General features: G+C 38.9%; 1 protein-coding gene across 6 annotated transcripts in view; it reads left to right on the forward strand.

Moving 5' to 3' along the window:
* Positions 1-23,764, forward strand: part of tex2 (testis expressed 2) — a 124,086-nt gene that overhangs the window by 84,086 nt on the left and 16,236 nt on the right. For all 6 annotated transcript variants that reach the window (XM_041217008.1, XM_041217006.1, XM_041217009.1 and 3 more), the window contains exons 5-8: positions 4,106-4,353; positions 8,976-9,122; positions 15,275-15,374; positions 19,335-19,467. In XM_041217008.1, the coding sequence (XP_041072942.1) occupies positions 4,106-4,353; positions 8,976-9,122; positions 15,275-15,374; positions 19,335-19,467 (628 nt within the window). The remainder of the gene's footprint in view (positions 1-4,105; positions 4,354-8,975; positions 9,123-15,274; positions 15,375-19,334; positions 19,468-23,764) is intronic.

A 23,764-nucleotide genomic window follows, 5' to 3' on the forward strand; every position in this document is an offset into this window, starting at 1 on the left:
GAAAATAATCTTTCACTCTTCTTCCTCTCAAACCTGTCCAGAGTTTTTACCCCATCTGTTAGATTCAGGCTGATCCTTCTTTAAGACTGAATTCACTGGGATGGTTTTCCAAGTTTCTAATCATAATTGTATCCTGTTATAGCAGGCAGCAGCTTAGTCAATGTGCATTGTATATTTTCCATGGTTTCAATATCCTTTCTAAAACTATATGCAGTATTCCAACAGTGGTCTAATCAATGTCTTACACAGATTTATCTTTAGCGTTCATTGGCATCTATTGAAATGTAGAATCCTACTTGACCTTCAGATATTTCTACCTGCATTCCTGTTGTTAAAATTTAAGATATATTTCAATTCTTCTCTTTGTGCCAACATGCATTACTTCATATTTGCCAATATTGTACTAGCCATGTAACTGCCTACTCTCCTGGCTGCAGTCTCCCACAGTCTTTCTTATTCATCATGTGCCCTAATTTAATATACCTTGTTAGTTGGTTAAATACCAATTTCAGTTATTTCCTGATGACTGACTGACAGCAAGCTTATCTCGTAAGTAATTGATGTACAGAGCAAAAGGTCCCAGCTTCAGTTTCTGAGTAAGGTGATTTCAGCTAAGGTTAGAAGGGTACTATAATTGTATTAAGTGTCCTGGAATTGCAGTGAGGGAGCTTGATCAGAATTACTGCTTCTGGCTGCCATCCAGTGAATTCTGCTAGAAATACATGTGTATGGATATTGGATGAGGACAGCATTGAACTCTATTCTGATGTCCCTGGGGTTGAGTGACCTGCCTACACTCAAAATTAATGCCTATGCATGAATAATAATTGAGCAATGTACCACTGATCACACAACGAACATACGAATTAGGAACAGGAGTCGGCCAATCGGCCCTTCAACTTGCTCCACCATTTAATAAGGTCATGGCTGATCTGATTTTAAATTCATATTCCTGCCTACCGCCGATAACCTTTCATCCCCTTGCTTATTGAGAATATCTAACTCAGCCTTAAAGATATTCAAGGACTGTGCCTTAACCACCTTTTGAGGAAGAGAATTCCAGTGTCTCAGCCCTCTGAAGGGAAAAAAAATTTTCTTCATCTCTGCCCTAAATGGGGACCCCTTATTTTGAAACAGTGACCCTGAGTTCTAGATTCTTCCATAAGAAGAAATATCCTTTCCACCTGTCAAGTCCCCTCAGGATCTTATGTTTCAATCAAGTTCCTCTTGCTCTTCTAAACTCCAGTAGGAACACTTAGCAACAAAGTCAAAGTCTTTAGGAGGAAAGGAGAAAATGGCAGGAAGAGGTTGGTGAAGAAAAAGTGGGTGATCCAAAAATAGACTTTGTAAAGCTGTTAACAGCAAAACATGTTTGTGTTTAGTTGCAAAGTTTTCAAATGAAGCAAGCTGCCATATTTTCCCTTCATTTTATTAAGTATTCTAAATCTTGGACTATAGTACACATCTCCCTGCAAAAAATCCCAATAATGTGGACAAATGTACATTAAAACTCTTGCACGCAGCTTAGATATGAGTAAATCTTAATTGAACTGTTTGAAATGCACTATGTAACTGGCATAATTTCAAGTATGTAGCATCTTACTTTAATAGGATAGTATAGAAAATGTCAAAGTGGAACTTAATGGTGGCAGAAATATCTTTTAGAAGTCTCATTCATTATCATATGTATATTTTGATTAAGTAGCAGAAACAGCCTAAAACTCCACACAATCCTGATGCATTTCATTGCCAAGGCATCAAGCATTTAGGGTGCACTCTGTCATTGAACACCCTTTTGAGATTTTGCTGGAGATAATGTGTATCCAGGATTATAACTTGGCTTTTAACTTTAGATTTAGTTATACTCAATACCCAAAACTCCTTTGTTGAACCACAACAAGCTGTCCTTCATTTCTGGAAAAAGTTGCTGGACATTCCTGTTCATCAAGTGTTAAATTTTGAATCTTTCCAAAGTCTCATTGAATTTATTGAATCAAAACCACATCTTTATGCTCAGTGTTGTCATACTGGAATGTCTTCAGTTTCTTTGTGCTTCTGTATCTCTTGCAAGGGCACATCACTTGGCTGAACAATTTGTTAGTTCCAAAAGCCAGGAGTACAGACATTTTCTACGCATAATTGGGCATTTATAAGAAATTACAACATTATGAACTAACTAAATATTACAACACTTTAATCCCTTTTACCAAGTTCCACGGCACTTCACAGAAAGGTAATCATACAAAAAAATATGAAACTGGACGGATTTGACCTAGGCACTGGAAATGATGATGGCAAAGTCCTCCACATTAACACCTGGGGGCTTGTGCCAAAATTGGGAGAGCTGTCCCACAGACTAGTCAAACAACAGCCTGACATAGTCATACTGACAGATTCATATCTTATAGACAATGCCCCAGACATCACCATCACCACCCCTAGGCATGTCCTGTCCCACCAACAGAGCATTACCTAGACAACATTTAGCCTTAGGCTGATAAGTGGCAAGTAACTTTCGCACCATAAGTGTCAGGCAATGACCATCTCCAACAAGAGAGAATCTAACCATCTCCCCATGACATTTAATGGCATCACCATCGCTGAATCCCCTACTATATCAACATCCTGAGGGTTATCATTGACCAGAAACTGAACTGGAGCAGCCATAGAAATACTGTGGCTACAGGAACAGGTCAGAGGTTGGGAATTCTGTGGAGAGTAGCTCTCATCCTGAGCCTTTACATCTTCTACAAGGCACTAGTCAGGGGTGTGATGAAATACTCTTCACTTGCCAGGCTGAGTGAAGCTTCAACAACACTCAAGAAGCTCGACACCATCCAGGATAAAGCAGCCTCCCTGACTGGTACCTCATTCACGACCTTCAACATTTATTCCCTCCAACACCAATGCACAGTGGCAACACAGTGTGTACCATTTATAAGATGCACTGCAGCAGCTCACCAACACTTCTTCACCAGCACCTTCCAAACCCATGACCACTACCGCCTAGAAGAACAAAGGCAGGAGATGCATGGGAATGACACCTGCAAGTTTCCCTCCAAGTTGCACTCCATCCTGACTTGGAACCTTATTGCCATTCCATCAGTGTCGCTGGATCAAAATCCTTGATCTTCTTCCCAAACAGCACTATAGATGTTACTACAACAAATGGACTGCCACGATTCATGAATTAGGGATGGGCAAGAAATGCTGGCCTAGCCAGTGATGTCCACATCCCTTGAATGAATTTTTAAAAAATGATTGACATAGAGCCAAAGAAATACATATTAGATGGAGTGACTAGAAGCTTTGATCAACATTTAGGTTTTAAGAAGGTATTAAAGTAAGATAAAGGATGAGAAGCAGAAAGGATTAGGGAGGGAATTCCAGAACTGAGGGCCTAAATGACTGAAGGCACAGCTGTAAAGAGGGAGTGAAAGAAGTGAGGAAATGCTTAGGTAGCCAGAGTTAAAGGAACATGGAGTTCTTAGAGGAATGAGGGCTGGAGACAGATACAGAAGTCAGAAAGGAGCAAAGAAGCTGTGCTGTTCCATTTTCATAAGGAACATGGACATAAAATGAACAGTCATTATCAAAGACTTGACCTGTTTAAACATCTTGTAAAAAGTTAGGCAATTTCAATCTAAATTGTCAGTCAGATTCTGTCCTGAATGTGTTAGAATTACAACCTTTGAAAGGTTGTAATCCTGAATTTACATTTTAATATTATTGCCCAGTTTGTCATTCCCTTACTGTCAATAGATTTGTTCCGTTAATATCCTAGCATGAATCTCCACTATGCTACAATTCTTTATATTAGCTGTTTAGCTCATTGCATTATTTAATGAGAAGTAACATTTACAGCAAATAATTGAAGGTTTGATATTTTGAACTTTCCAGTAATGGATTTAGTAAGGGCACATTTAATGTCAAATTTTGAAATGTTGCTCTTCCAACTATTTGCTTCATTTTCCCTCCTTCAGAATACTTTAGAAGTCTTAGATGTTTTAGACTTGAAGTTTGAGGCTGGATGTAAAGCTGTTGTGAAGAGTTTTTAAAGTAATTCAATGTTCACATGATGGTAATCAGTTGTTCTTTACTTTAGGTTTTGTGCCATCACACAGTAGGAACAATAGCCAGTCAGGCATGCTGACACATAGTCGCAACAGCAGTAAGGGAAGTGTTGAAGAATTCATGTCACAATCCAAACAGAAAGATCTCACATCTGGTGTGCGCCAGAAAATGCTTCTGGATTATACTGTGTACATGGCAAAGTACATTACTGAAAAAATCCCCAGTCCTAACTTAAGTCCTGTCCACAGTGCAGAAAGTAGTCCCACTGCTGCTAATAAGGTAAGAAAAATAAACTAGTTATGCTTTTTGATATTTTTCTTCCAATCCATATCATCTTTGTATTTTCATTCTCAGTGTAACCAGCACTGGAGTGCAACCTCAGTGGAGTGAGTGTTTGGTGAGGAGGGGATGGAGGTGCTCCTTTGCTTTTTCTAACTTTTTCACCCTGTAGGAACTGGTTCTTGCTCTACTACAGGGGAAGAAGTTAGCTGTTTGGTGAGTATCCGGTAAGTGGTCAAGGTTTATTCTATTCCTACGGTTTAAGATAGTACAGAAATAGGTCATAAGATTAATAAATATATAAAATAACAATTGAATCAAAAAACTAAGTAATTCATTTAAACATATAGGTTTGGCAGGACAAGTGATGTCGCTGATACTGATACTGATGTTACCCAGGGCAAGCATGTCTGCAGTAAATGTCTGCGGCTTGAGGAGCTTCAGCTCGGTCATTGAGCTGGAGGCTGAGCTGGGGACACTGCGGCACATCAGGGAGGGCAAGAGTTACCTGGATGCTTTGTACCAAGAGGCGGTCACAGCCCCTAGGGTAGGGTCTTCTGATTTAGAAGGTGGTCAGGGACAGGAGGGTGTGACTGCAGCTGAGGCAGGGTAAGGGGACCCAGAGGGCAGGAGTGTCAGCCTCTGCAATTGTCTAACAGGGTTGCGGTTCTGTCAGCTTGTTTGGATGAGAGTGGGGGCTGCAGGGTGGATGAGCTGACTGACCATGGCATTGTGCTACAGGAAGCCATATAAGTGGGGGGAGCACAAAGGAATGTAGTGGTAGTAGGGGACAGTATCGTAAGGGGGATTGACACTATTCTCTGTAGCAAGGAGCAAGAGTCTAGATGGCTATGTTGCCTGCCCAATGCCAGGGTTCAGGACGTTTGCTCAGGGCTGGAGAGGAAGTTGCAGTGTGAGGGGGAGGATCCAGTGATCGTGGTCCATGTATGTACCAATGACATAGGCAAGACGAGGAAGCGGGTTCTGCATAGTCAGTATGAGGAGCTAGACACCAAATTAAGTAGAAACTCAAAGGTAATAACTTCTGGATTATTACCTGAGCCATGTGCAAATTGGCCTAGGACAAATAAAATTAGAAAAATGAATGCGTGGCTCAAAGACTGGTGTGGGAGTGGTGGGTGCTGGTTAATGGCACACTGACACCAGTATTTGGGAAAGTGGGATCTGTACCATTGGGATAGTCTACACCTGAACTCTGCTGGAGCTGGTGTCCTAGCAAGCCACATAGCTAGAAGTAAAGAGGATTTTAAACTGAATAGTGGGGGCAAGGGATCAAGATGTGGTAAACCAAAGACTTAAGGACAAGGCAAGAGATAAAGGTACTAGTATGGGAAATGATAAACAGACTGTGACAGGAAGGGACGGAGAGTACAAACCTGAGTGTAAATCAGATAAGGCTAGATGCTACAAAAATAATAAAAGGACAAAACTAAAGACTCTGTACCTAAAACACATGTAGCATTCGAAACAAAACAGATTAAGTGATGGTGAAAATAGAAACAAATAAGTACAAGCTGATAGCCACCACAGTGACATGGCTACAGGGTGACATAGATCGAGACCTGAAGGATAGGTGACATTTAGGAAGGACAGGAAGTTAGGAAAAGGTGGAGGGGTGGCTCTGTTAATTAATGATGGTATTAGCACATTAGAGAGGGATGAGCTAAGTTCAGGAAACCAGGATGTAGAAGCAGTTAGGGTTGAGATGAGAAATGATAAATGTCACTTTTTGGGAGTTTTGTACAAGCCCCCTAATTGTAACTACATGGTAGGATAGAGTATAAAAGAAGAGATAATGAGGGCTTGTCAGAAAGGAACATGGGGGATTTTAGTCTATATACAGATTGGAAAAACCAAATGGGCAAAGGTAGCGTCAATGAGTTCATAGAATGTTTTCGGAATAGTTTCTTAAAACAGCATGTTCTGGAGCCAAGCAGAGAGCAGGCTATACTAGACTTGGTATTGTGCAACGAAATAGGATTAATTGATAACCTAATAATGATGGCACCACTAGGTAGTAATATGATTGAATTTTGCATTCATTTTGAGGGAGAGATGAGCGTGCCCAAGTCTAGTACTTTAAATTTAAATAGGGGTAATTATGAGGGCATGAAAGTGGAGTTAGATAAAGTGAACTGGCAAATGAGGTTAACGGAAAGGTCAATCGGGCCTCAGTGGCAGACGTTTAGGGATATTTCAGAATGTACAAAATAGATATTTTCCAATGAGAAATAAAAATTCTAAGGGGATGGCGCGCCATCCGTGGTTAATTTAAAAAGTTAAAGACAGTTTCAAACTTAAAGAAAAAGCATAGAATTGCACAAAGGCAGGTGGCAGGTCAGAAGATTGTCATTCTTTGCTGTTCTTTATATTGTTTCCAAAAAGATTAATAAGGAGATTAGATAGTAAGAGTTCCTGTAGATATTTAAATGAGAAAAGAGTAACAAAGTAAGCATTGGTCCAATAGAAAATGCATCTGGGGAATTGATGACAGGGAGATGGCAGGTAGTTTTCATGAGTCTTCACTATAGAGGACACAAGTAACATCCCAGAAATAGCTGTAAATCAGGAGATGGAAGGGAGGGAGGAACTCTGAAACATTACAGTCACCAGGGAAGTGGTATTGAGCAAATTGTTGGAGCTGTGGGCTGACAAATCCCTGGGTCCGGAGGGACTTCACCCTAAGGTCTTGAAAGAAATAGCTAGTGAGATGGTTGATACGTTAGTTTTAATTTTCCAAAATTCTCTAGATTTGGGGAAGGTTCCATTAGATTGGAAAATAACAAATGTAATTCCCTTATTCAAAAAGGGAGGGAAATAGAAAACAGGAAACTGCAGGCCAGTTAGTCTAGCATCTGTCATAAGGAAAATGTTAGAGGCTATAATTAAAGATGTTATAGCAGGGCACTTAGAAAAAGTCAAGGCAATCAGGCAGAGTTAACATGCTTTTGTGAAAGGGGAATCATGTGCTGTGGATAAAGGGGAGCCGGTGGATGTACTGTTCTTAGATTTCCAGAAGGCGTTTGATAAGGTACCACATCAAAGGTTATTGCGAACAATAAAAGCCCATGGTGTAGTGGGTAACATATTGGCATGGGTAGAATATTGGCATAAATGGGTCTTTTTCTGGTTGGCAGGTTATGACGAATGGTGTGCCACAGGGATCAGTGCTGTTGCCTCAATTTTTACAATTTATATAAATGACTTGGATAAAGGGACCAAAGATATGGTTGCTAAATTTGCTAATGACAAAAAGATAGGTAACAAAGTAAATTGTAAAGAGGACATAGGGAGGCTACAAAGTGACATAGGTTAAGTGAGTGGGCAAAGTCCTGGCAAATGGAGTATAATATGGGCAAATGTGAAATTGTCCATTTTGGCAGGAAGAATAAAAAAGAAGCTTATTATTTAAATGGTGAGAGATTGCAGAGCTCTGAGATTGAGGGATCTGGGTGTCCTAGTGCATGAATCACAAAAGGCTAGTATGCAGGTACAACAATTAATTTGGAAAGCTAATAGAATGTTATCATTTATTGTGAGGGGAATTAATTACAAAAGTAGGGAGGTTATGCTTCAGTTGTACAGGGCATTGGTGAGACCACACTGGAGTTTTGTGTACAGTATTGGTCTCCTTATTTAAGCAAGGATTTAAATGCGTTAAAAGCTGTTCAGAGAAGGTTTAGTAGACTAATACCAGGAATGGGCAGGTTATCTTACGAGGAAAGGTTGGACAGGTTCAGCTTGTGTTTAGAAGAGTAAGAGGCAACTTGATCAAAACCTTTAAGATGCTCAGGGGTTTTGAAAGGGTGGATGTGGAGAGATGTTTCCTCTTGTGGGAGAATCTAGAACTAGGGTCATGGTTTAAAAATAAGGGGTTGCTCATATAAGACGGATGAGGAGAAATGTTTTCTCTTCAAGGTCGTGAGTCTTTGGAACTCACTTCCTCCAAAAGGAGATGGAAGCGGAGTCTTTGAATATTTTTAAGGCAGAGCTAGATAGATTCTTGGTTAACAAGGGGGTGAAAGGATATCGGGGGTAGGCAGGAACGTAGGGTTAAGATTACAATCAGATTAGCCATGATTTTAATGAATGGCTCGAGGGGCCTCTTAATTCGTATATTCATTTGTTTTACAATAGTGTTATATTTAAAAACATGTTTAAGGCAGGACAAAAGCCTGCAGATATCTTCCATGAAAGTTGTCAATGTTGGTTCTTGAAAGAATCTAGTGTAGGATGAGAAGAAGCTCAGTCTTTCTCTGCAAAATTGCAGCGTCAGATCTTAACTCTGATCCTCTAGTGGGGAGTCCAACTGTGTAATATTAGAATTATGTTCAGATCAACGTGTGTAAGTATTTGTTTTTGCCCTATCTAATAATTCTAACCCAAATACTAGATATTAAAATGTGACACAATATTTTGAAAAAATGCAATAATTCATAAATTTTGTAGCTATTTTTGATCAGATTTTGCATAAGAAAACATTTGTCATATTGTCATCTTAAAAACTTTAATAGTCCTGCTGTTAAAGTAATAGTGATTGTGGTGTTGACGTTTTCTTTTTTTAATTATTTAATGGTCCGGTTCTTTTCTTTACATGTCAGTTGCCAAACAGTCAAATTGAGGACTCAGAACAACAAGTGGCTTGGGTTAATGCATTGCTTGGGCGAGTCTTCTGGGACTTCTTGGGTGAAAAATATTGGTCAAACTTGGTGTCTCGAAAAATCCAGATGAAACTCAGCAAGATTAGGGTATGTACTCAATGTTCAGTTCGTATATCAAAGTTGATCTATATAAAGTTTGCATTCAATATAATTTTCCATGACACAAATGCTTAGTTGCATTTTGTTCATGCACAATTATAGGAATTGGAAAATCTTGCACTTCTCCAAGTCTGTATATGATTCATAGACATATTCTGCCTCTTAGATATTTGAAAAAAACCTATTTGGAATGCATTTGGCTCCTCCCAAGTAGGTATTACCCATGTGAGTTTGAACAATATGTCTTGAGCTATTTAGAAACATAGAAACTAGGAGCAGGAGTAGGCCATTCGGCCCTTTGAGCCTGCTCCGCCATTCATTATGATCATGGCTGATCGTCCAACTCGATACCCTGCTCCCGCTTTCTCCCCATACCCTTTGATCCCTTTTGCCCCAAGAGCTGTATCTAACTCCTTCTTGAAAACAGTGACAGTGAAGGCATGATAAATCTTTGTTATTGTGCTCCTGGGTGCATTCTCTCATCTTTTAAACTGTTTTATATTGATGGGGAGTTACACTGTTGATGTAAGTGCCAACACAGATTGTATTTGTTTGAGAGAAGGCATGTGTGAAGGTGGGGGCTTAGTTATTATGAAATATATAATGGAGCCTCATTGTACCCCTGTTCTACTATTCTCACATTCTGCTTTCTTGCCTTAATGCCACTATCAGCACCTTTTTTAACCCTTACCACTACCATTAACACTCCCTTTGTCCTTTTGTTCATCTTTGTCAATCTCTCCTTTGCCCCCACCTATTGCTGGCCATCTGTCCAGTTTCACCTGCTCCATCCACATTAAACAGTATAAATTTCATCACATTTCTACTTCTCTGTAGCTCTGAAGAAGGGTCATATGGACTCAATGTCAACTGTTTTTCTCTCCACAGATGCTATCAGACCTGAATTTTTCCAGTATTTTCTGTTTTTCTTTCAGGTTTCCAGCATCTGTAATATTTGCTTTTATTATAGCAACAGAGATATTGTACTAACTATGATTTTCCAAAATTCCTTAGATTCAGGAATGATTGTCCCACTAGATTGTAAGTTGGCAAATGTTACACTTTTCAAGAAAGGAGGGACAGAAAAAGCAGTGAACTATAGGCCAGTTAGTCTTAACATCAGTTTGTGGGGAAAATGCTGGAATCTATTATTAAGGAAGTCTTGACAATGCACTTAGAAAAGCCTAGTATGATTAGGACATGTCAACATGGTTTTACTAAAGGGAAATCCTGTTTGACAAATTTATCAGAGCTTTTTGAGGATGTAACTAGTAAGGTAGATAACGGGGAACCAGTAGATATAGTGTACCTGGATTCCCAAAAGGCATTTGATAAGGTGCCACACAGAAACTTAATAGACAAAATAAGGGCTCATGGAGTTGGGGAGGTAGTATATTAGCATGGATAGAGGATTGGTTAATGGATAGACATCAGAGTGTGGGCATAAATTGGGCTTTTTCAAGTTGGCAGGCAGTGAATAGTAGGTGTAACTATACCAGGGGGCCTGTAGCAGTTCAAGAAGGTGACTCACTGCTGCCTTCTCAAGGGTGATTAGGGGTGGGAAACAAATGCCAGCTTGGCCAATGATGCCTACATCCCTTAAACAAATCTTGATTGCCCCATGTGGTTTGGCATTTTCAAGCTCTGCAGAAATCACCTCCATTTTTTCCAAATTTTCATAACAATGATTGCCAGAGGTTAGTGGGCAGTGGTCAGTATAATGAACACTGAGCATTGTTCACTTTGACTGCCAAATCTGAGCCAGTCTTTAAAAAAATCGCAGTATTTAAGGCTGACTTCGTAACACTGACGTAAATGCTTCAACTCCATTCCTACAGGCTGTAAATTCAGATGCACTTCTCAACTGTCACTTTGCCCATGCTGCCCCGATGATTTCTTTTTACTGTGCTTCTGTTTCTATACTTTTCGTGTCAAAACATTTCAAAGCACTTTAGATAAATTACTTTTGTAAATGCTGTGATGTGTGTAGCCAAATGCTCCCTAAACGAGGAAGTTGAATTTATTGTTTTTAATTGTATAGAGATGTGACCAATAAGCCTGTGGAACTTGTAGAAACTGGTGATATGCACTGAATTTTTAATAGTAAATAAATGCAGTCGAAAAGAATATTCCTTTGTATCAATTAGGAAGCAAATTTTAGTCCTATAGAGCAATCTTTCTACTTTGGCATCTTCTACCAATGTAATGAGATATAAACAAAAATTTTAAACTCTTTTCCTACTTTCACAGGTTCAGAATTTCCATTAAATATATTGTCAAAGGCTGGGCTTCAGTGCACTTTTACTTTGGTTTGCTAATTGATACCTGCATTTATTTTTCCAAGAGCTTAGACAATAATCCTCTTCGGAATGGTTTGAATGCTGTTTACCTCTCAACCTTTGACATAGGAAAGAAACTTGAAAATATTATTTTTGCATAGCTTTGACGAATGGAAATATTTTTACCTTATTTGAAATAACCTAACCAAGCATTAGTATCAAATTATTCATAATTCCAATTAAAAATTTAAACCCTGTACCATTGAGAATTTTGTATTCTTAATGACAATCTTGAAAATCTAGTTAATTTCTTGGCGATGGTATGGAAACAGAATAAAACAGTATTTAGCATGTGATCTGGCTTGGTAACTCTGCTTAAGGTAAGTGAGAGATGCTGGTTCTGGTGTTGGAATAGCTTATCTTTTTTTAGCATCCAGTGACCACCTCAGTGCAGATGTAGATCAGGAATGATATGGCAATAGCCAGGTGCAGCTTATAACAGCCCCTGGATCTCTCTGATAACATGTTTTTAATTCCAACCTCATGTCTCCTGTATGTGCAGTTGTGTGATATTGCTACTTTATAATACAGCCAACCCAGTGTTCTCATAATTACCTGTTTCTGCTAAAATACGTGCTTTGAATGTAACTTAAAATTTCCCCTTTGGCTGTATCCAAACTTAACCTGGGCAGATTTGGTGTACTTCCCAGCTGAGGTGAATTCAGAGCAGAAATGTACTTACTTCATTATTTTAAAAATCTTCTTCATAGGACCATAAATGTAGCTAATATTGAAAATATCACATTTGTGGGCAGAAGGGAATACATTTCCAAGGTTAGGATTAAGACACACGTTTAAGGGGTGAGATGGGCCTGACTGAAAAAGCCTAACGGGTCCACAAAGGTGAACTGAAGTTGGCTGGTAATATAAGGACTGAAAATTTATTTTCTCTTTGCCCATCATCAGTCAATGGGAGATTAAGTACACATGTATTATAATTTATTAAGTGCATGATATAGATATTAAATTAACCTTATATTTTTCATAAAATATAATAGAATGATTTTTGTGATTTAAAAATGATGGTGAGGCTAGCAGCGCCCACTGTTCTTGAAGACTAAATCAGACAGTGGCTTCTGGTGACCACACATGTTAAAATGTGAAAATCAAGAAGGTGCTGTTTGAGTTGCCCTGCTGTTCTAGTATCACACCAAAATACTCTGCTTTAGTTTATTTGGAAGGGCATGAAGTTGGGGTATCTATGTGATAGTTACCCATAAAACACTCCAGTTTACCCATTCAAGTGTAAATAATTTTTTATGGCATACTAAGTATTAGTTCCAAAAAAAACCCCTCTGCCACTGAAAATTAACTTTTATTAGTCTGAAATTTGTCACTATCCCCTGCCTATTCTCTCAACATGTTCCAATTACCACAAACTCCAGTGCAAAAGCCCATATACTGTAGACAAGCGTAATGAATAGCTAGTGGCATTCATTTGCCATTTGCAAAATCCATTGAACCATTGAAATTATTTTCAGGTGTCTAAAAAAAGATCATTTTGAAGTCAAGTCTTGAGCAATGTAGTGTTCATTAAAGAGGAGGAAATGATGATTAAATACAAGCCTGTATAAAAACATATATGTATATATCCAATTTTTTCAGACATTGAATACAAGGGCAACATGAGTAAGGTCAACACTGGAGAATGGAAATGTTTTTCACTTGTGGTCTTCAATTTCAGCATCAGGTTCTCCTAGCTTAAATGTAAAATAGCCCAGAAACAGAATTAAGTCTCCTTCAATGCTCTCCTTAGCTTTGGAGGCTAACCATCATAAACTATGGATATCTTAGCAAACAGGAAATGTTCTGAATTGTTGCCACAGTTCCATGCTTTGAAGACTAAACATTGATTATAAGGACACATCCTAGCTGGTGGCCAAATCAAAAGCTGAATTAATTCTCCTATTTCAAGTATCCAAGTTTGAGTCGGTAGTCAGGAATTCAAATGTGTATACATCCATGCCACACAAGTGGCAAACAATGACCATCTTCAATGAGAGATAATCTAGCCATGTCTCTTTGACATTCAACAGCATTACCATTGCTCAATTCCCAACCATTAACAACTTGGGAGGCTACCATTGACCAGAAGCTGAACTGGACCAGCTGTATAAATACTGTGGCTACATGAGTAGGTTAGAGGCTGGAAATTCTGCAGCGAGTAACTTACCTCCTGACTTCCCAAAACCTGTCCATCCTCTTATGATATGGCAGGTGGTAAGCGGCAGGCTGACCAAATCCAAAGAGAAACTTGGCCATGCTATTACAACGGTTTTGCAATTTGTATTTATTACAAGAAGGTTTGTGCACTGAAGTCAGAAGTAATGAGTCACTACCACCTTTAGAGATTTTTTTAATTAAATTAAAACATTTATTAACAAAGGGAAAGAAAAAGTTAAATGCACAAGATTACAGTTACATTTTTTTTTGGCTTATCACAGTTCCCAAAATTTCTACTTAACTAGACTCCCAACTACAGACTCCTTACAAGCAACAGTCCAAAATAGATGATTAACCTATAAAACATACAGCAAGATTATCACAAGCACCCGCTATTGCTGTAAGAGAGGTATTTTATGGCTTCTCTCTTTCTCCCTGTCACTCAACAGTGAAACTTCAAAGGCTTTTAAAGCAACCTTAGAATAGCAGACTTCTCCAGGGTGGCTAGAGGCTTTTTCCGCAGGTCTGTTTCACACAGTCAAGATCTCATACGGCCACCCCAGACAACTTTCCATCTTTCTTTAAATATATTTTCTTGCTTTTTGATCTGTAAATCCCATTGTTTCCACCTGTCTTTGGAATTTACTTTTCCCAGAATATAAAAATCTATCTTGCCATTATGGCCAGCACTTTTGGGGAAAAATAAACATAACTTTGCATTATTTATCTTGCCAGTTGTAAACGTCTTACCATGTCCCTTTGAAAAGCCAACAATTTCTCCACTTATCTAAAACTGCAAATTCCATTTTAATTAGCTTGTCCATCAGCATTTCAAACACCTGTTTTTTTTTTACACTTAACCCCTTTGATTCAACCCTTGCAGTCTAACAGTTTACTTAAATTATTCTCACGTACACAAACATACACCGAGACAAACAGTATCCCACAGTAATATCAGGAAAAATATGATAGTTCTTTTACAATCCTACAAGGCACAAGGCAGGAGTGTGATGAAATTCTCTTCACTTGCCTGGATGACTACAACTCCAACAACATTCAATAAGCTCAGCACCATGCTGGACAAAGCAGCCCACGTAATTGGCACTGATCCACTACCTTCAACATTCACTTTCTGCACCACTGGCGCACAGCCTTCTACAAGATGCACTGCAGCAACTGGCTAAGCTGCCTCCTAAGTGAGTGACCTCTACCACCCAGAAGGCCAAGGGCAGCAGACCCATGGGAACACACTACCTGCAAGTTCTTCTCCAAGCAAGACATCATCCTGACTTGAACTATATCACCATTCCTTCACTGTCACTGGGTCAAAATCCTGGACAACCTTCCTTAACAGTGCTCCGGATGTACCTATGCCACGTGGACTGCTGCAGCCCAAGAAGGCGGCTCACCACCACCACCACCTTGATGGCAATTAGAGATGGGCAACAAATGCTGACCTTGCCAGTGATGTTCACATCCCATGAATGAATTAAAAATGAAGTAAAAATTGGAAAGGGCAACAGTCTCTTGGGGGTGATGGGGGTGGGGGGAGGTGTTTAGCTTCATGATTTATATCAACGTTATAGAGCTTCCCAAAATGTGACGCCTACTTCACATGTTTAATGTAAACTATTTCAGCTGCCGTATTTTATGAATGAGCTAACCTTGACAGAACTTGATATGGGAGCTGCTATGCCGAGAATATGTCAAGCTTCAAAACCTTCAGTTAATCACCAAGGTAAGCATGGTTAAAATTCATCAGGGGCTTCTTCCATGTTCTTTAATGCCTAATATTCTAGGATTCAAAGTTGTACTGAAATACTGCATTGATGTGGATCCAGAAATCAGTGACAGAAGGGAATTGAAGTATTCCCAATACAATAGTGATCTGATTTACCACTAAAATTGAGCTCTTCTGTCTTTTGTTCTTATCGTAGTTTTCATTACATTATAAAGATCTTAGAACAAAACATTTATTGCACAAAGCAGTGTTACATGAACACATTGCACCACATAGTGGGTTATGGTCTTAAATATGTGATGATTCCTCCCCCACCCCAATCCCCTACAGTGCACTCGTTCCTAGGCTGATGTACTGAGGCACTGTCACAATCCATTCCTAAAAGTGGATTATTTCATGCTCTCTTGCACTTCTTGTGGTCAATTTTAGAGATATGACTGAAAATGCCAGTTGTGCCAAGGAGGTGAGAGCTAGGATTACAATGGGAAACATTGCATTTAATGAAGGAAGAGGATATTGACTGGACAATATAAATAGAGAACTGAAGAAAAGATTAGTGAAGAGTTTGATATGGAATCTGGTACTGGACCATATGCTGAGAAGAGAAGAGGTTAGGCTTCTAGAAAAATGGTTTTGGAGATGCATGAAGAAATTACAGTGGGTAGACAAGAAAGGTATTGAGGTGTTGGCAACAATGCAAACAAGAAAAATGTGTTTTCATTTGAGAAACAGCACACCAATTGATTTGAGGATGTACTGAAGGGATGGGTGTTGAAAGATGTTGGAAGGGTACAAGAAAAGGACCAAAAGGCAGCGAAAGGACCACTGAAGAATGAGAGATTGGATAGAGAATTGAAAAGAGAAGTAAAAAACAATGTCTTGGAAAAGATGAAAATTTAGCTAGAATCTGCTTTATGCAGGCCATCAATGATTGGAAGAGCCCTGGAAAAAGATAGCTTACTCAACTGATGGCTGAGATGACATGGTTTCATTAAACTATTAAAAGTGGTTAAAAAAGAACCCCTTCATTAGAAAATGAGGAACAAGATATTGAAGTCAGTTGTTTTTGCTAATAGTAACTGTGCAGTGCCTGTTGTAAGAGACTTTACACCTGATGGAGTGAGATTTGTGATTACATTTGATATCAAACAGTTGGCTCATTAGCTTTATTGAAACTCCAGCTGATGTATTTGAATTTGAAAAATGCTAACATTTGTGTGTGCAATCAAATAGTTACTTAAATGGAAAGCGAAAAGAAGTTCAATGTTTTGAATAGTATTTACTGTAATGCCCAGCACCTACAACAGTTTCATTGATGTCAATGTAATTTGCTTGTTATATAGAGTGGCCAGTGAAACCAAAACATTTTTTAAAAGCACTGAGGGAAACTTTGTTGTCTGTCTTCACTTCCTGCTTGTAGTTTTGGTCAGGGAGCTTGCCCTTGAAAGAAGCAACTCTTCAACCTGGAGAAACACCTGAACATCAAACAACCCATCAAGTTTGTGTTACACTTGGACCAGGGTTGGTGGTAGATTCAGTACATGCTGCAGGGAGATAGCATCTTCCACAACAGACCATCATGACTGGCATTGAGATGAAGAGTTCTCTGCTGTCAGCTGGATCCTGGGCTGTGTCCACCCATGGAGGAAATGAATCAATGAAGTGGTGCTCCCTCCTTATGAAATTGTGCTATTTGATAACAGCTGCACGCTGTTAATGATCCAAATGGAAAATTGATCTTTTCTTGTCAGCAACTAGGCTTGGAGATTAAAGCACTGAAACTGGGGGCAGATAAGGCAGTCAGTCTTCAATGCAACTAAAAGTGGTGCAATATGAGTGAACCTAGCTGTTTCAAGCTATGACTAGCAATTTGAAATTGACAATGTAAATACTTAATGGCTTTTGCCTTTTGTTTGATAGATACAACTGCCCATTTTCAATGTGAAATAAGAAAAAGGAAATGTTGGAAATACCCAACATGTCTGGCAGCATCTGTGGAGCGTGAAGAGTCATATGGACTCAATGTTAACTCTGTCTTCCTCTCCACAGATGCTGTCAGACCTGAGTTTTTCCAGCAAATTTTGTTTATGTTTGAGTATTTGGAGCATTTTTTAAATTCCAGATTTCCAGTATCCGCAGCATTTTGCCTTTGCACTTAAATGTGGATTTTAAATTGTGAGGATTATATCACCATTTTTAAAACAAAAAGTAACATGAAGTTGCAATTTATCTGGGATAAATGCCATAGCCTCATCAGCGAATCGGCTTTTCCATTTTGATACAACAGTATACGCATGACATACAGTGTAAAGCCCTAGTCTGCTCCAACAAAGTATTTTAGCTTTAAACTCAGCAAAACACCCAACTACATTAGTGTGATTTTTGCATTTCTAACAAGAGCTATCCGAATATGTTTGCTAATTTTTGCAGGATTTATGGATGGTTTTCTGTTGTGGAATCCTAACTAGGTGAAAGCTGTCCAAATGTATTTTACTTTGGACATTTAGTCCTGACTTTCATCTGATCAGTCTGCACCAATTTGAAGCACCAGGCTTTTATTACGGTTTGTGCTGTAGCAGCTTTGGCAGAAACTAACTTGTCACATAACTCATCTAGTTTATTATTGTTAAAATTTCCTGGAGATAGCTCAGCGCTCTTTCATGTGTGCATACAATGAATTATTTACCACAAAGAACTATGTATGGCAGCGTATTTTAAACTGCCCCGTGTCATTGGAATTGTTAATCCTCTTATTAAGCTGCTTCAGCATCTTTTATTTCATTATTGTGACTGTATCAGGCACTGAAATGATAGATGCTGTGAGAGCAAAGGAAATATCTCCAGTTTTTGTAACCATATGAATGTGAGAAACATCATAATAGGAGTTCTGAATGGGTCAATGAGTAATAGAAGTGGCATCAAATTGTTGTGTATTTGTATTGAGGCTGATGTTCGGGGGTATAACTCCAATTAGAAATAAGTTTCTCATATAAGCTGTATGGTGTATGAATATGGTGCATGAATTCTACACATTTACCATTTTGACGTTGTTTAGGATAGGTTTATTGTCTTTAAGAACACAATTTAACTTTTTTATAGTAGAAGTAGAAAATGCTGGAAATAAAATGCGCCTCCTTCATGATTTGGTGTTTGTTCCTCAATCTTTTTATTTAAGAGCCTTGAAACTTTTTTAATCAGTAAAGGTGCTGTAAATGAAATTTTCAAATTCAAATACATCAGCTGGAATTTCAATAAAGCTAATGAGCCAACTGTCTGATATCAAATGTAATCACAGCTCACTCCTACAACAGGCACTGCACAGTTACTAGCAGAAAAAAACATTTGGCTTCAGTTCTCTATATAATCTCATTCTTCAGTGGTCCTTTTGCTTCCTCTTGGTCCTTTTCGAGTACCCTTCCAACATCTTTCAAAATGCTGTTCGCAATCCTGTAATCTCATTTTCAAGAGACAGTTGTGGAATTGTGATCAACACTGGTATTATGCCTGAGCAGTCTGTTGCTTCTGAATCCCAATGTGCCATTTTGTATGACAGTTACTGAGCTGTGAAAGTAGCGTTAACTTGTAATATTCTTTTTTTCTTTACAATTGACCAGGAATAGTTTAGCGAACTGCAAATTTAAATTAGCTCCATAATAACTGGCTTCATTGTAACATGATTGAAGCAGGGTGCATATTCCTTTTGCCAGCCTTGGTGAAAACTTGGTGATTCTAATGCAGTTCTGGTCCATACATTGCACATTCCTGATGACAAAGCTCATTTTTTAAAAAAAATGTGGCTTATTCATCATGTCTATACATTTAATTCTTGATCTTATTTCGGTTAGCTCCTATTTAAATACTTACATGTTGTAGGTTGCTGTAAAGATAGGGTTTCGGTATCATTTCGAGTCTGCAACTCTCAGGCCAGTTGCTCAGCTAGATAATTTTTTTCTACAGGACTGTGGATTGATCTGGAGATTTCTTACAATGGATCATTTCTAATGACCTTGGAAACTAAAATGAACCTGACCAAACTGGGAAAGGAGCCTTTGGGAGAAACATATAAAGTAGGCGATGTTGGAAAAGAAGGGTAAGATTTCTTAAATTAAAATTTGATTTTCTGGCAGTACAACGGAAGGAAAGAGTCTGTTAGGCACCAGGTACAACGTGAAGCCATTTCTCGTATTGCATGCCCAACTAAAAAGACTGGAAATGGATTGTAATGGATATTTGACAGTGATGCTCGGCACAATCTCGTTGAATAGAATTGCTTTTCTTGATTATATACTCAGGAGCTCTATGCAACTGGCAAAATATCAGGAAAAACTAGATTATCCTTGCCTTTTTCATACACTGTCTATCATGCAAGAACCTTTCTCCACTTCTTCTGATGGAAGGAACTCCTTAAGGAGTGACCGTAAATTTATCCATTTTCTGAAAAGGAGCTTGAAGTAACAACCCTCCTCCCCTAAACAACAATCAAAGCTCAGTCTTGAATCCTGTCTGTGATTTTTCTTGATTGAACAGTTGGCCTGGAATATGTAATGTTTGTCTGTTTGTAAAGTTGTTTCTGGAGGACTGTACCTTTTATGCAACAACATATGTAGAATCACATTTGCTATCAATGTTGGTAAATAAAAAAAAATCAGAATCACGGATATAAATGGGAGGCCATTTGGCTAAAAGAGTCATAAGGACTCAAAATGCTAACTCTCTTTCTCTCCACAGATGCTGTCAGACCTGCTGAGTTTTTCCAGCATTTTTTGTTTTTGTTTCAGGTTATTTGGCTAGTCTTGTCTATGCAAGTGCGAGCTCTTCAACCCAGAGCTATCTACTATCTTCCCATTTCCATGCTTTCTTCACATTCTTATACATTCTCCCTTTTCAAGTACTTGCTCAGTTCTTTTTTAAATAATGCATATGCATGTTTTTGTCTACCCTGTCAAGACATATAACATCATTTTGGCAGAGCAAATAAAGGAAAATCAGGCAGCCATGATTGCACATGTGTAATGGAGCCTGCCTGATTTTCCTTAGTATTTAAAAGAAAATGGGGTGAGCTCTGTTAATGATGATCATCCCTGTCTGGTTTTCTCCTTTACGCTCTGCCCAGATGATGAAAAGAAAAAATGATCCCCTATGGGCAGATTTAACTTATGCCACTGAACAGGGGTAGTTGGGTACAAGTTGAATACCTGTTTTACACTCTGCCCAACTTCACATTTCCTTGACTTCAGTGGAGCACAAAATCAATTGGTGTATTAAATGGGTGATCAACTCAATCCGTATATACATGCAGTGGAAGCAATAGTTCACTATTTACTCATTAAAAACATCTCATAATATGGAAAACATCTGTTAGATAATTCTTTCTCTGTTCTAGTAAACCACCCACACCCCCTCTGCAACCCCCCCCCCCGCGCCACCAAACAATATTTCTTTTCTTTCCTTTGTGACAATAATGGTCCACTTCAAGTTTCCTGCTCTTGAATGTTCACCATCCATTCTCTGACTGCAGTATCCTTATTACAGGATATAAGTTCACAAACTTAAACTTCATGCATGGTATTTACAACACAGAAGTAAGCAATTTGGTCCAGCAGCTTTATGCTGATGCTTAAGTTCCACAAGAATCTTCTACCACTTTTACAACATCCCACCATATCAACTTTAGTAACTCAAATGCAATGGCAACTCTATTTTATTCTGCAAATGATGAAGGAATAGTTATCCAATAGAACTGCAACCTACAAAGAAGTGAATCATCCTGCTTTTATATGTTCCCACCTTTGGTCAATGCTGTGATCTACTTGAAAAACAATACAAAGGCAGTGTAGGATCAAAATGTTCTTTTAAGTGGCTTCCTAACTTTGCACAGTTTGCTTTAAAAATATCAAGCTGGTTAGCAGTCAAACTGCATCAAAAATGGCAGGTACATAAAAACAAATGCTGGAAATACTCAGCAAGTCAGGCAGCATCCGTGGAGAGAGAAACAGTTAATGTTTCAGATCGATGATCTTTCATCAGAACTAGGAAAAGTTAGAAATGTAACTTTTAAGCAAGGATTTAAGGGAGAAGATGGAAAAAGAACAAAAGGGAGGTCTGTCAAAGGACTGGAGAAATTAAATAACAAATGAGTTGGTGGAGCATTGCCACAGAAGGCTGTGGACGCCATAGAATATTGTGGGCAATTTTGGGCCCCGTATCTCAGGAAGAATGTGCTGGCCCTGCAGAGGCTCCAGAGGAGGTTCACGAGAATGTTCACAGGAATGAAAGGCGCAACATATGAGGAATGTTTGAGGACTTTGGGTCTATACTTGATGGAGCTTAGAAGGATGAGGGGGGATCTGATTGAAACTTACAGAATACTGAAAGGCCTGGATAGAGTGGACATGGGGAAGATGTTTCCATTAGTAGGAGAGACTAGGATCCGAGGGCACAGCCTCAGAGTAAAGGGAAGACCTTTTAAAACAGAGATGAGGAGAAACTTCTTTAGCCAGAGAGTGGTAAGTCTATGGAATTCATTGCCACAGAAGGCTGTGGAGTCCAGGTCATTGAGTGTATTTAAGACCGAGATAGATAGGTTCTTGATTGGCAAGGGGATCAAAGGTTACGGGGAGAAGGCGGGAGAATGGGGTTGAGAAACTTATCAGCCATGATTGAATGGCGGAGCAGACTCGATGGGCCAAATGGCCTAATTTCTGCTCCTATGTCTTATGGTCTTATGGAAATGTAGTGGTAATGGGACAGTAAAGAAACAAAAACTTGCCTAGAGGAGATGTGAATGGCAGACTGATGATCAGCTGCAGCCCGAAAACAAAAACAGAGAAAAACAAGTTTACGTTGAGCTTCATTGGAACACCGCAATATGGACCAAGGACAGAGAGGTCAATGTAAGAGAAAGATGGAGAATTAAAATGGCAGGCAATCGGAAGTTCAGTGTCATGTCTACAGACTTCACGGAGGTGTTCCACTAGGTCACCCAATCTGCGTTTGTTCTCCTGCATTGTGAGCAGCAGATATAATATACTAAATTGAAAGAAGTACATGTAAATCACTGTTTCACCTGGAAGGAGTGTTTGGGACCTTGAATGGTGAAGACAGAGGGTGGGGGGGTGGCGAAAGGCCAGGTGTTGCATCTTCTGCACTTGCAGGGAATAGTGTCATGGGAAGACCATGGGGTGTTGGGAATGATTAAGGAGTGGACCAGGGTATCACAGAGACAATGCTGAATGCTGAAAAAAGAGAAGAGGGGAAGATGTGTTTGGCATGATACTGGAGGTAGCAAAAATGGCAGAGGATGATCCATTGAATACGGAGGCTGGAATATCCTAAACAAAGGAAACTATGAAGGTACGAGGGGCAAGTTGGCTGAGGTAGATTGAGGAACTGCATTAAAAGGTATGACGGTAGATAGGCAATGAGTAGCATTTAAAGAATTAATACATGGTTTACAACAAATTTACATTTCTTTAAAGGACAAAAACCATCAGGAAAAGTGATCCAACGATGGCTAACAAGAGCAGTTAGATCAAAGGAAGAGGCATGTAAAGTTGCCAAAAAAGTACTAAAACCTGAGGGTTGGGACCATTTTAAAATTCAGCAAAGAAAAACCAAGAAATTGATATAGAAAATAGAATATGAAAGCAAACTAGCAAGGAACATAAAAATGGACTGTCAAAGCTTCTCTTGGCATGTAAGAAGGAAAAGGTTATAAAGACAAACGTGGGCCCAATGCAGACAGAGAATGGAGAATTTATAATAGGTAATAAGGAAATGGCAGAGAATCTAAACAAATATTTCCTCTGTCTTCACGGAAGAAGATGCAAAAAACTTCCCTGAAATATTTGGGAGCCGAAGGACTAATAAGATTGAAAGAAATTAGTATTAGTGAAAAAAATAGTGCTGGAGAAATTAACGGAACAGAACTTTGATAAATCCCCTGGACCTGATGATCTACATCCCAAAGTGTTGAGAGAGATAGCTGTAGAGATAGTGGATGCATTGGTGATCATTCAAAATTCTGTAGATTCTGGAACAGTGTTTACAGATTGAAAAGTAGCAAATGTAACCCTATTATTTAAGAAAGGAGGGAGAGAGAACAAAGGAGTCTACAAACCTGTTAGCCTGACATCAGTGGTAGGGAAAATGCTAGAATCTATTCTGAAGGATGTGATAACTGGGCACTTAGAAAATAATGGTGAGATTGGGCAGAATCAACATGGATTTATGAAAGGGAAATCATGTTTGACAAATTTGGAGTTTTTGAGAATGTTTTTGGCAGAATAGATAAGGAAGAACCAGTGCATGTTTTGTATTTGGGTTTTCAAAAGGCTTACCAGGACTTACACAGGAGGTTAGGAATCAAAATTGAAGCTCATGGGATT

The sequence above is a fragment of the Carcharodon carcharias genome, chromosome 22 (genome assembly GCF_017639515.1).
Source record: "Carcharodon carcharias isolate sCarCar2 chromosome 22, sCarCar2.pri, whole genome shotgun sequence".
Taxonomy (NCBI): domain Eukaryota; kingdom Metazoa; phylum Chordata; class Chondrichthyes; order Lamniformes; family Lamnidae; genus Carcharodon; species Carcharodon carcharias.